Below are 13,356 nucleotides of genomic sequence, written 5' to 3'. Positions count from 1 at the left end.
TTGTTGTTTGTTTTCTATCAAATCATACCTTTTTTGTTTTGGGGTACCTTGTTGGACATTTATTAAGTGCTGGAACTTCAGTCTCAGTAACTACTTCTGCTATGGCAGTTTCAGTTTCAGGCTCTGCTGCAAGTGCAGTGTTTTCAGTTTCATTTGGTTGTGAAGTAACTTCTACATCAGGAGAAGATGGCTGGATATCTGAACACATGCTGACAGTTCTGTGTCTCCGGCGTTGCTGTCCAATGTGAGTTCTACTCCGAGAAAAGCTTTTTCTCTGCTTAGTTCTATTTACTTTGGCAGGGGTTGGCTTGCTGGCAGTTTCTTCCTTTGTTGTTTCCTATTAAGATATAGACCATAATGGGCATTTTTAGCATTTTATATAAGTTGAAAAAGAAACTGATTATTCCCCTTAAATAAACACAAGAAAGCAGACTATAATCTTCAAATTTTTAAAATTTTTCTTATGAACGCTGGCATAATAATTTAGATAAAAAGGAATATTGATTATTACATACCTGAATCTGTTATAACTAGAGGTATCCTACTTTAGTTGTTTTTCTTTTTAAAGCAAATGAAAATTTTAAAAATTTAACTGGAAGGTGAAGTCATGAAACAGATTGAAGGCATATATACCTGAACAACTTCAGCATCATTGACAATCTGTGTATCTTTACATTCTGTTTTAATTTCTGTTTTTGCAGTGCTGATTCGTTCCAAAGCTTGTTCCCTTCTTTTCTCTCTCTTCTCAAGTCTAGCAAAGGCTTGTAGAATAGCTTCCATTTTCCTTTCTTCTCTTGTCTAGATAACCAAATATGACAATCTTTTAATAAACACCTCTATAACTATAATAAAGCTAAAACCAAAGTATCACTTCTAATCAAGTCTGTGTCAAAGAAATATAAATATTCTTTGATCTAAACAAACTTCAAAAAGTCTGTAACAGTGACTTTATCTTTTCAGGACCCCATAGTGCTTACATATTTAGGATAAATAAAACTTTATTAGGCAACAAATCACCATGACAATACTGACCATATTCACTCAACTCCAGAATACAATAAATGCATTCTCAAGAATAGTTTAAATAATCATTCAAATTTGTTTCTTAAAATGGAGATGAATATCACGAAAGACTGCTGCTTACTAAGAATGTTTAAACCCTACCCCTACCAAAATCATAGCTTTAATTTTACACATACCAAATAAAGTTTAAATTATAAAAAGACATTCTCTTTATACAATTAAATCACTTAAGTTTCTGTGCAGCCAGGTTACACATGAATACATACACACATATCCCAGGAATTATTTTATTTGAAAAACATCATTCAATTAACTAGTTTTAATATCTAATTATATGGGCAAAGATATTATGTTAGAAGTACTAGAGAATCAAAGTCACAGACCCTATACTAAAAGAGATTACAATCTGATATGGGGGGGTGGGGAGGGAAAGACAAATAACGGTTACAAATGAGAACATAGTTCAGTATCAATGGAAAGTCTGGGTAATAATGCTGTGAGAAACTTCAAGATGGATATTATTCAGTCAGGTATAGGAAAGGTTGAACAAGAAAGCTTTTACAGAGATAGCAACGCTAGATTTGCATTATAAAAGGGGAGTTTTGAGAGACTGATTGAAAGATAAGAAGCATATCCAGTATAAGGTGTACACTAGGAACAAAAGCTAAAAAGGTAACTTATTATATCAGATATTTATTTAACAAATACTGAAGGTTTCTTACTATGATTGGAAAATCACTCAGGAAAATTTACTTGGAGTAAAATGAATGGATCAGGGTATGCTGGTGTCTGAGGGAAAAAAGCCTAAAATATGGTGATTTTAATACACGGAAAAATTAAGGGCCAAATGCAAAAAGATATTCTGGATTTGGCAACTGATAGAATGGAAGTTTTAAGTGTCTTGGAAGAAAGTAATACCATCAATAAAAGAAGTTTGGGGAACAACAGTAAAGATAGATTTTGAAATACCAGCAAAACATTCAGGGGGACTTTTGCAATGCAGTTCTATATTTACTTTAGAATATTCTTCCCCAAACTCTAAGAATCTAGCTAAAAGTGCTTTCCAATGACAAGATTAAAAACAAACTGCCCAACTATATTTTGGGAAAGTAGCTATAATTCATGAAATGTCATGAAGGTAGGCCTCACTTTAAGTATCTGTTTCTTCCTTGCTTTGTCCTGTCACCATCAAAGCAAGCCTTCCCTAAGAGACCCTTAAGTAGTGCGTGGAGGTCAAATTTAGCCCCAAGACATTTACTATCTTTGTGTCCTTGGAAAAATCACTTAACCTTTTGTCTGCTTCAGGTCCCTCAATTGTAAAATAGGGATAATATAATAGTACTAACTTTGAAGGACTGTTCTTAAGGACCAAATGATATAAAGATAATTAAGATGTTTAGCATGCTGCCTGGCACATATACTTTCCCACCTGGCATATATACTCTCCCACTAAGTTTGACTTTGGCAAGAAAAAACAAAAACAAAAAACAAAAATGGGCACTGCATCACACATGAAACTCAGTAAATACAATCTAAGACTTGAGATTCCAATCTCTTTTTCCCCCATGTGAATGGCATGCAAAAAGAATTTAAACTTTCAGTCCCTATGGAATTTCTCTTTCAATTGGAGGTTCGGATCTCAAGCTCCTCCTGATAACTATTCACTTTTATGTTGGGGGCTTCAGTAATTAGATCCCTTTGTCTCTAAGTGCTGTGGAGGTTAAGTGGAGTCCACTTGTCTTTTAGATGAGGAATATATAAAAAAGTACATCATGATAAACATTGAGTAGTATATATTTTTAAATGGAGATAAATTTGTTTATTTTTTATTATGACACATAATAGAAGCATTTCTATAGGAAGTGTGGTATGAACAGGATACCAGAAATAAATGCCTAGAAAGAAGGTAACTTCATTTCCTAACCTGCCTCCTCAAGCTTCAATGACGTAATATTCTTAGGCCCACATGTCCAATCTGCTTTCCAACTCTCTATACCTTGGGTACATCAACTATTTTTCTGTTTCAATTCTATTTCACTGTTGCAATCCAAAAATGTTAAAGAAATCTAGAGCAATATTATTGCACAGAACAGAAGATACAGCATATATATATATATATAATCACTTTTATTAGTAAGCTTGAAAGGCAAAACTCCTGCTTATTATCTTTTCAAATGAAAAGGAATAGAGGGAAAGAAAGCATATTTTTCTAGAAAGGTGAACTAGTTAGCCTTTGTACTAGATGCTAGAAAATTTATCTAGAAATAAATTAACCAAATGCCAAGTGAGAGTGAACCCTTACAAAAGGAGTAGACCCCGTAAACCAAGGGTTCTTCCTTATATGCTGCCTTTCCTTGGTTTACGGGGTCTACTCCAAGGAATAAAAAAATTTCTAGATGGAGTAAAAAGGAAGGAAAAGGCAGGACAAACTTCTAGAGTGCCCAGTTTCAACTTTTCAAAATACTTCTTAGAGTTACAGAATAGAAGCTGTGGATCAGCTAGACTCATAATTAATAATTGTTGAAAAAGAATGCTGGACATAGAATCATTAGATCTTTGATAGAAATCCCAACACTATCATTTATTTACAAGCTGCATGACCACAGACAAGTCACAATCTCTGAGCTCCATCTGTAACAGACTGGTGACAATACCTGCATTGTGTGTGTGTGTGTGTGTGTGTGTGTGTGTATAATATAGCACTCTTACATAATACAGCTAGCTATTATTCTTGGAACCTAAGTCGAATGGTCCACTTAATGGCTCTTTTTGATAAAATCAATACAGTTATAACAAGGGGAAAAAAAGAGAATGCATGCTGGATCTGATTCAAAGAAGGCAGAGAAAAGGCAGGAGACTCAAGAGTCTAAATACTTTCCTCCATCTTCCTTTCTATTTATTACTTCCAGAAGCTCAGGCAAATTACCTCATCTGTATCTGTATAAGAAACAGAAGAGTGTTGGAAGAGATATAGTTCCAAAGCCTAAGAGTGGTCCTAAAGGTAAAGTAGATTAAGCCCTGCTTATCCTCTCCCAAGTACCTCTAACTCATTTTTTCTATACCATGCAACCAAGAAGTGTTTTGATTTTTCTGCTGTAAGAAATTATCATTGATCTTACTGTAAATTCCTTAAAAGTTAAGTCTGTGTGTCTTAAATTTCATCATAAATTTAATTATTCAGTTGTGGCTCCTCCAAGTTATAAGCTACTGTATTCAATTGTTTATGTGCTTTGAAGGATCTAATCTGTAACTAAACATTAAAAAAATGATTAGTTTGCTCTAATTAAAATTGTCCCTCCCTGCCCCAGGCATACTATTGATGCCTGTGTATGTGATGTATTTGCTCTTAGACTAGGCTAAACAAGGAGGGAAGACTGAAAGTCATCTCTATATATTGTCTTTATGAACAAAGAATGTGAGAGATTGGACTTAGCCTGATCTGATGTACTCAGTAACTTTGTCACAGAAAGTGAAATACTGTTTGTGTTGGGAATATTAAGGATTATATCTGCTAGAGTATTAACTATATCAGAATTAAGGAGGATTAGAATAAAGAAGACTTTAAATATTATATATTATCTTGGGACACTTCTGCATACTTCAAAATCCTTTTAGTTAAGGATAAATGTCAACATTGAGGGTTAATTGTAATTTAAATTATTATTATTATATTGGTAATTATAATTTAAAACACTGATTCAAGTTTTTCAAGCAACAAATCACATCATCGCTTATTCATGCTATGCACTTAAATATCAGTAGTACAAATAAAATGCTGTGACCTAAATATTAAGAGTAAAGGGACACTGTAGTATGAAAAAGAAATATGATAAATGAAATTGCATTCTCTTTTCCCTCCTTATTTGAATAAACAATGGCCCTTCTGAAGAAAAGTGGACAATTAAATGGCTCATCTAATCTTAGGACAATCAACTACATACAGATGTTTTTGTTTGTTTGTTTCACCCCAACTGTAATCAAACTTTCCACTTAATCTTTAGGTATAAACTATCACCCAGACGGTAAAACAAAGATTTGTATCTGTACACATTTCTAATTCTTTCACACTTAAGGTAATGAAAATGTTTTAGACTAAATCTCTTGTTTCTCCTAAAAAATATTAAATCTCATACTTCCAAACAGGTAGATTTGATATTCTTTAAATCACACATTTATCATAACTATAAATCATAGACTATTACAAGAATCAATAATAGAACATATTCATATAATTTTTAAATAGAGAATACTTTAAGATTTGTCAAATGCTTTTCATACATTGGCTTACTTTTTCTTCACAAGCCAGGAAGATAGGTGTTATTCCCTTTTATGGAAGAGGATAGCATCTGAGCTCAAGTGCCTTGCCCAGGGTCATAATGCTACTACATGTCTAAGGCAAGATTATGGTTCGGGCTTTCCTAATTTCAAGACGATCTAATTAAATACCTCAAAGTTACAAGTGACCCAATTCCTCTACTGGTTTTACCTATAGAGACATATAATATAAATAGTCTATTACACAGGATAACTTGAATGCAAAAAGTGGTTGAAAAAATATCAGGAATATATGTAATCAGAAAAAAAGTGACCTTGATTACATACAGTGAGGGAGAATAAATTAGTAGCTAAAAATTGCACTAGTATTAATGAAATTCTAAATAAAATCACTGAGGAAAGCCTTTAGTATTCCTCTGGGGAAATTCTTTATAGAAAAATTAGAAGAAACATATGATGATAAGGTATGGATGAATTGTAAACTTTGCTACAAAGACCTCCTTTCATGGCTCCCAGGTCATAAGAATTTTTGTTAATTAATTATAATCCTATTTCCATGCCTTTCTCCCAGCACATTTCACATTCCCTACCCATCCCCATCTAAAGTGCAATTCAAATATTTCTCCTGAGATTTCTGATGCCTTGGATCTCACACAGCTTTGAATGGCTGAATTATCAGTTATTTGTTTCATTGTCCTTCATCCCATTGTAGTATAAACCAGGGTACTATAGTATCTTTTTATCCTGTTAACTAGCACATAATATAGTGCTTACTCATTTGAATTCAATACATGGAAACTGGGAGGAAGCAGTCCTTATAAAATTAAAGTATGCCCATTTTATGTAGATACAATTCCCAGTGCTATGATGTTGGAATTTTTCCAAAAGGATAAATATTGTATATAATTTACACAAAGACCATTATTAAAAACCAACAGTCTTTCTTTTAGTGTATATATCAATATCCCAAACATAAGTAGTATTAACAATTTTCTATGTAACTAGAGGAAAACATTTTACTTATATTTTAAACAGAGCTTTTTGCAAATTTCTCACCTCCCTCAGATCAATTTATTATTCAAATTCCTAATTGTAATTACCATAGAATGAAACATTTCAACTTAAATTCATAAAACTATTTAATCTAACTTCCTGTTGTGGATGAGTGATTTAAGTGCAGAAAGAGAAAGTGGTTTTCCCAAGATATCACTCCTTTTCTTCTTTCCATTAGAGAATAATGTTATGATTTAAAATTATCTGGACTGGGTTGACAGTTGCTGACACACAAGTGTCAGTAGGTGTGTCACACAAGCTTCCCAGATGAGGCAAATGGCTCTACCAATTCATATTGGCACTTTCTCTGCAATGAGGATCTTCAAGAGGTTGAAAGACTTGACCAGTGCCAGAGAAGGGCTTCAGAAGCAGGAATGGTAGCCTAGTATGCCTAGTCTTCAGTTCCATGTTCATTAGGCCACAGTGCCTTTTGGAGTCAGCTATTTATTACAGTTTGTGGTTTGTTTTTTTTTGGTATGGAGGATTGTGGGGCTGAGAACAGATCAGAAATAAATGGGGTACTATTCAAGAGTAGCATAATCCATATTATGAAAGTGGCCTATGTATATAGCCTTTCAAGATAATTCCTCACTAGTTTGCCTCCATGATTAAGACCAGAGTCTGCTTTGCTCTAAAATGATAAAGCATATTCCTAATTAGAAATTCAAGACAAATGCTAAACCAGAAAATTTCTATTACCATATTGATGATACTTAGCTTCTTTGAAAATCAAACAGTCAAATGAAATGGGAATCAGAACAGCAGATAATTAAGTTTATTTGTATTTGCCCTAATATATAACAAATTATATAACCTCTACAATTATTCCTTGTGTAGTCTGATATTAAAGTTCTTGAATATCTTTTATATTCAAACACATTTATGCATAGTAGAAAGAATACAGAATCTTGAACCATCTCCTCCAACCCCCTCGTTTTACAGTTAGGAAAACTGAGGTACAGAGATATATTAAGAGTTACTTGCCCAACATATACAGTAAGCATAGGTCAGATGTCAATCACATCACTTATTCCAAATCTAATTCTAATGAATGTAAATCAAATGGATTAGATTTTGCTACAGATAACCCACAAAATAAATGACAGTAAGTTCAGTAGAAAAAATATAAATCTTCCTACAAAAGATTAAAATAATACTTTACCAGCCGTTGACAAAATAACTTCATCTTACTCAATTTTAGAGGACAAAGTAAACACAGGAATTATTTAAAAGCAAACTTATGTAATAAATGCCATATAACTGCTTCAAAAAACTTCTGCTGAAGTTCCTTCTTGTAGTACCAATGGGACAAATTCCAAAAGTCTTCTGTGTAACAGTAAGGAAACCCTCATTTGTCCATATTAGGTTATTCAAAAGGAATCTTCAAAATGTGCTTCTTGACACACCAGATAGGCCCTTTCAATTACCTGAAACTAGAGCTAAGAAGAGGTCAAGGAAGACGTTGCTTGGTCATTAAAAAGATGCCAGTGATCCCATAGTTATCCACTTTTATTCCCCCAGATCTCATATATTCACAGGATCTACCTTATCTTACAATATGACAATCTCAGTCTGCACAAAATCTTTGGAGATTAGTTATGAAAAATCCATCTACAGAATTTTCTGTGTCTTATTCATTTTTGGCTATATTATAGCATGGTTAAGCCCACAATCCTAACACTATTATCTTAGAGCAGGGGTAATCATTATGTTGTGGACCCTTTCTTAGAATGATTTTTAAATGAATAAAAGCACTCTGAATTACAAAAAAGAAATTATATTGAAATAGTTTTTTTTTTTCTTATTGAAAATTTTTTTTTTCTCCAAGTGCACAAATGACCTAAAATTCCTATTTTAAAGATCTCTTGAACTCATTGTTGCCAATTAGAACAATCATTGCTCATCAGTCTCATCACAAACATTCACAACTTTCCTAACTGTCTAGTCTGCAATACAAAAAAAAATTGTGTGAAACAATCAAGTGCTTCCTTGTAAGGCACAGGAACTGATACTCTTATCAGTCACTACATGAAGCCATAAATCCCCTTTATTAGTAATCAGCTCAGCAACAATTTTGCTTTTGAATTTAGGTAAAGATCCTTTTAAAAAGGAAAACAATGGAAAAAGGAGCATACCAGGAAAAAGAACAATCCATGGAAGAGAATTTCACTTCACACAGAAATATCTTAATATGTAGTTCTTATGGGATTTTCTTGGCTATTCCTTTAAGACCCTTTACAATTGAGCCCTTAACCAAAATTTCAAGTCATAACACCTGGTACTTCTCAACCAACACTTGTTACAGTCAATTTGGGCTATTTTTCCCTAGGTTCTTCCTTCCCACATGTAAAAATACTACTGTTCAGGTCCCAATTCAAGTGTTACCTCCTCCACCACGTTTTATCACTTCAGCTAGAAATGATTTGGGAATTTAAAATTTTTTGTACAACGTATCATTTACTGTTTTGTTATATTTATCAATAAAATCATAATCTTCTTGAAGTTAGAGGCTGTATTAAGTCCTTCCTTTCAGGGCACAATTACAGGGAACACAGAATACTTAAAATCAGTCTTTTTTTGGGTCTTCCTTTTCTTTCTAAGCCCAACTTCCTCAGTAGCAAGTTCTCCAGCAGAAAAGGGACACTAACATTCCCAAAAACCTCTCCAGATTCATAAAGTCGAGTCAATAGATCTATGAGAGGCATATGTCATGAAGAAGTTGCTTAGAATGCACATAACTGAATTGGGGATATTATTTTTAAAAAACCAACCAATGAACCAAAAATCTCAGAAAGCAGTTGATGTTGGGAAAGGTTACAGGAAAAAGTAAGGGAGACAAATAAACAACAAATCTTTTTTGTTTCCAGTTCAGATCTATCATTATCACCTAATGGATATTTCTGAACAGTGTCACCTCTGAGGGCTAACAAATAAAAGCAGTTTTCTGTACAGTTTTAAAATACCTATATTTACATACTCTATTCATTGTCAGAATTCAAGTTTAAATCAATACAAAATTTGCTGAAGCACTCATTACTGTGTCCCAGTTTGGTGCTTCTTAAGTTCTTTCCAGCTTGGTTGTTTTGATGAGTGCTATGGGATATAAAGCTAAAGTGTGTGTACGTGTGTGTGTGAATCAAAATGGTCATTTTACCTTGTTTCAACTATGATCAAACTTAAAAAAAACTAAGGTAACACTCATATTTAAAATGATAACAATTAACTAGTGTTTATAGAGTTCTTACTATTTGCCAGGATACTTAGCATTTTACAATTATCTCTTTTGATCCCTACAATAACCTAGGAGATAGATGCTGGTATTGTGTCCATTTTATAGTGAGAAAACTGAGGCAGAAAGAGATTAAGTGACTTGCCTAACGTCAGAGTTAGCTGATTGTTTGAGATCATATCTGAACCTGGATCTTCCTGACTCCAGTACTGGCCTTCTATCTATTGTGGCCTAGTTGCCTAATTATAAAGAAGAGCACCACTTTATCTCCTAAAAAGTTAAAAGAAGAGGGGAATGTGACAGATTAGGAAGATAGCGGTTTCACAATTTTATCACCCCAAAAAAGAGCACAATGTTAAAGTGAAAAACAGTCTGCAAGGGAAAAAAAATTCAGTTACCCTTTAGTTCTGAGGAATAAATTAAAATTTTAAACCCATATTCAAGGCTTAATGGCATAGTCATAAATAACAAATCAGAAAGCAAACAAATATTTTTTTTTACCAAAGTACTCAACTCCATGCCCACAGCTTCATTAATGACATGCTATCAAAAAAATGTAGGAGGCATAAATCATCTTGTTAACAAATAAGTTTCAGTAAGTTTCTCTTTCAAAGAGACGACAACAATACTCCCTTAATTATCTCAATTGTGCCACAAAAATATTTTCTCTAGGACTCATCTGAACTGAATTAACTATTTCAGGAAGGGTATGCTTTTCTTCTTTTTGGGACCTAAGAACATATTTAAAGTGTGCCACTTTCACTGTGAATAAAATTTTGATTACTAATTAGTTTTCGGCATTAAAAATCTGATGTAGGTAAAAATATTGTGTAATTATCAAGAGAACCTGTTATTCGTCACTTATTTTCCAAGTTGTGATCAGGTGAAAGAAAACAAATTAAGTCACCATCAGTGCTTTGAGGAAAACATGGCTGATGATAAGAAGGAATAAGAATAAGAATAAAGATTATCTTTATAGCTAGCCACAAAGATTATTAGCCTTCTGTTTATTGATATTTTCATTTCTTAATGATTTCTTCTACTTCATCCACAAATACAAATAAGACAGTGATTTTGAAGTTTTGAGACTAATGACTTTTTGCACTGCTTTTCACATCCTAAGACAGGTTATCAAAAGTGAAGTTGCAGAAAAGAGACAAATGAATTATGTCTACAATGACCACAATTTTAAGGAATTTCTATGTAATTAATGAAATCCTGGGAATTGTAAAGAATGCAGGCAAAAAAATCCACTGGAAAATAAAACAAAACAAAGAAGAGAGAGGAGTTGGGAAAAGGAGAAAGAAAAAGGAAACAAAACAGGTTATGCTGACAAACATTTGTAGGTTTAGTGGAGTCTTGAAAATCTCTTGCAGTATAGCATTGTTCTGCTTTTATCCCTTGGCCTAATTAAGCACTGTTTTATACTAAATAATTTGTGAAATGTGAGAAAAATATCACCCTTAGACCTATGGTAGAGATGGCTGAAAATAAGCAATGTGTCTTCCTTGACTCTGCACCTGTTTTTATACAATAATTCAAACAACTTGCACTATATATAAAATTAGAAGTCTTATTTTTAGACCATCACATGAGAAAATGGGACCACAAATCTGGGTTTCCCATTTGCATAGGAAATATTCATTGCTTAAGTACTAGTTATATAACTTAATTCTTTGAATTATACTTCTCTTTTAAGATTAAATCATAAAGAAAAAGGATATTTTGATTAATAATTATCAATTAAATTTATTAAAACTTATGCTTGTATAATAATGTAAGTGTAAACTTTCTTAAAGGCCAAACATATAAATCTTCTACTGCTGTGCAGATAGTTTAAAAAATACACACACACACAAAGCATATTGCAAGAAATTGCTTGGTTAATGATGAAGCCAAATGAGAATGCTCTCTCTCACTGGCACAGCAAACCCCAAATTTGAAGTTCAAGCACACTTAGGGAACTGACCTCCATTTACTCATTCTAAAGCCCATGTAAAGGGAGCAACAATTAGCATGGGAAGAACAGCTGTCACTGAGCCCTAACAAGAGCATTAAGCAGCTACTTGCTTCCCAACTTACCATCTTCCTTTTCCTTTCTGCAATCTGCTCCTCTGATTCCATTTCTACTTCATTGCTAATAGCAGTTTTTTCTTCTATATCATCAATAAAATCTGGCTCCTGAAAGATGGAAATGACTGCTTTACAGAAGCTCCACTAGTCCATCTACAAACTAGGGAAATCTACTACAACTGCATAGAGATGCTAAAATGTCCATAAACTACTAAGTCAAAAGCAAACAACCAGTTTTATATGCTGCAACAATTTATAAACTACAACCTATTTAGAACCAGTTTTGAAACTATAAGTCTCCTGATTAGAGAACCTGCTCAAATCCAAGCATCTAAGATTTTTCTTTTGTTATTAAATCTCACAAAATTCTTATCAATGAATTCAAAAATTTTTTAGAGATTGTTTACACAGAGAAGACATAAACATGATCTTTTGCTATATATTTGTATTCATCCCAAAATTTTATATATATATATATATGTGTGTGTGTGTGTGTATAAAAACAATACACTTTCTTAGAACCACACTGTTCAACAGTGCCTTGCACATGTAAGGCATATAAGGCAGTCAGTATTTGGTGATTCACAACTTGAGCTGACATTACTTTGCAGGATAATTAGCAGCTACATAGAAAAGAATGAAGGTATCTGAAGTCCATCACTTACTGTTTTGTTTCTTAGTGATTAAAATGATCTAAACATACACACAAACCACCACCACCAAAAATAAGAACACCATTAAATTTAAAAAATAATATGTCTCAAAAATCTCAATGACTCTTCATTGATATTTTGCCCTATCAGAAACAAGGTTGTATTTAATTGTATTTTTGTCAAAGAAACAGAAAAGAAGTTTACTGCTGAATGCTAGAATGATTTCAACATTCATCACTGAATCAAAGAAACCCAGGGGGGAAAAAACCTCAAGAAGATTCTAGTTTTTGCCTAATTTCCCTTAATGAAGCCAGTCTGGAAAAGCCCACATTTAAGAGAAAAGAAAACCTATTTTACTAAAATAGTAATATCCCCAAATGAAATAACTTCAATAACCTTTCTTTAATGAAGACATTGAAGGTAAAAATTTTGGTAGAATCTGTACCTTCACTAAGACAATTTGGAATTACTTTAAAAAATAAGAATACTTAAAATATTTGTGCAGAATTTTAACTTTAAAAAAATATTGGGATGTTAATAAAAATCCTTCCTTTTGGTTTTATAAAAGTTCATTATATTCTTTGAAAGTTAATATTTGCATTATTTATATTTTAGTACCTGATTATTTGATATAGATAGTCTCAGTGGAGAAAGTTTTCTTTGTTTATTATCTGGGCTCCTCATTTTATTGGTGACACTTTCACAATCCAAAGTAATATTTTGATTTTGTGTTTCTTTTTCTTTCGAAATGTCCTTCTCTTTTTTCCCTTTTTTCCTTCTGGTTTCATAACCACTATTAATATTTTCCGTTGGTTCAGAACACCGTTTTAAAACAGGACATTCAGGATTTTCTTTGAGGCATGCACAATCCACTTTATACTTGCTAGGGGTGGGAGAGAAGAAATACACAGTTAATATTTATTAATAAACATGATTACAAAAACATCAATTTAATGTATTTTAAAATGTCTGGAGTTATATGATTTCATAAATGTGTCTTATTTTAATTATAGGTAGTTGAATCACATTTTATAGTTGGAACAAAAATAT

The 13,356-nt window shown here is 32.8% G+C and overlaps 1 protein-coding gene across 7 annotated transcripts in view; it reads right to left on the bottom strand.

Annotated features, from left to right (window-relative positions):
• The window catches only part of KMT2E (lysine methyltransferase 2E), an 83,656-nt gene that overhangs the window by 10,603 nt on the left and 59,697 nt on the right, over positions 1-13,356 (bottom strand). For 6 of the 7 annotated variants that reach the window (XM_031938717.1, XM_031938720.1, XM_023504768.2 and 3 more), the window contains 4 exons: positions 12,925-13,189; positions 11,663-11,761; positions 634-798; positions 29-337 (listed from right to left, as the gene is read on the bottom strand). In XM_031938717.1, the coding sequence (XP_031794577.1) occupies positions 29-337; positions 634-798; positions 11,663-11,761; positions 12,925-13,189 (838 nt within the window). The remainder of the gene's footprint in view (positions 1-28; positions 338-633; positions 799-11,662; positions 11,762-12,924; positions 13,190-13,356) is intronic. The other variant, XM_031938718.1, reaches the window with a different exon arrangement.

This window comes from Sarcophilus harrisii, chromosome 5 (genome assembly GCF_902635505.1).
Source record: "Sarcophilus harrisii chromosome 5, mSarHar1.11, whole genome shotgun sequence".
NCBI lineage: Eukaryota > Metazoa > Chordata > Mammalia > Dasyuromorphia > Dasyuridae > Sarcophilus > Sarcophilus harrisii.
The sequence above is the reverse complement of the archived record's forward strand: the minus strand, read 5'-3'. Positions and strand labels throughout refer to the sequence as shown.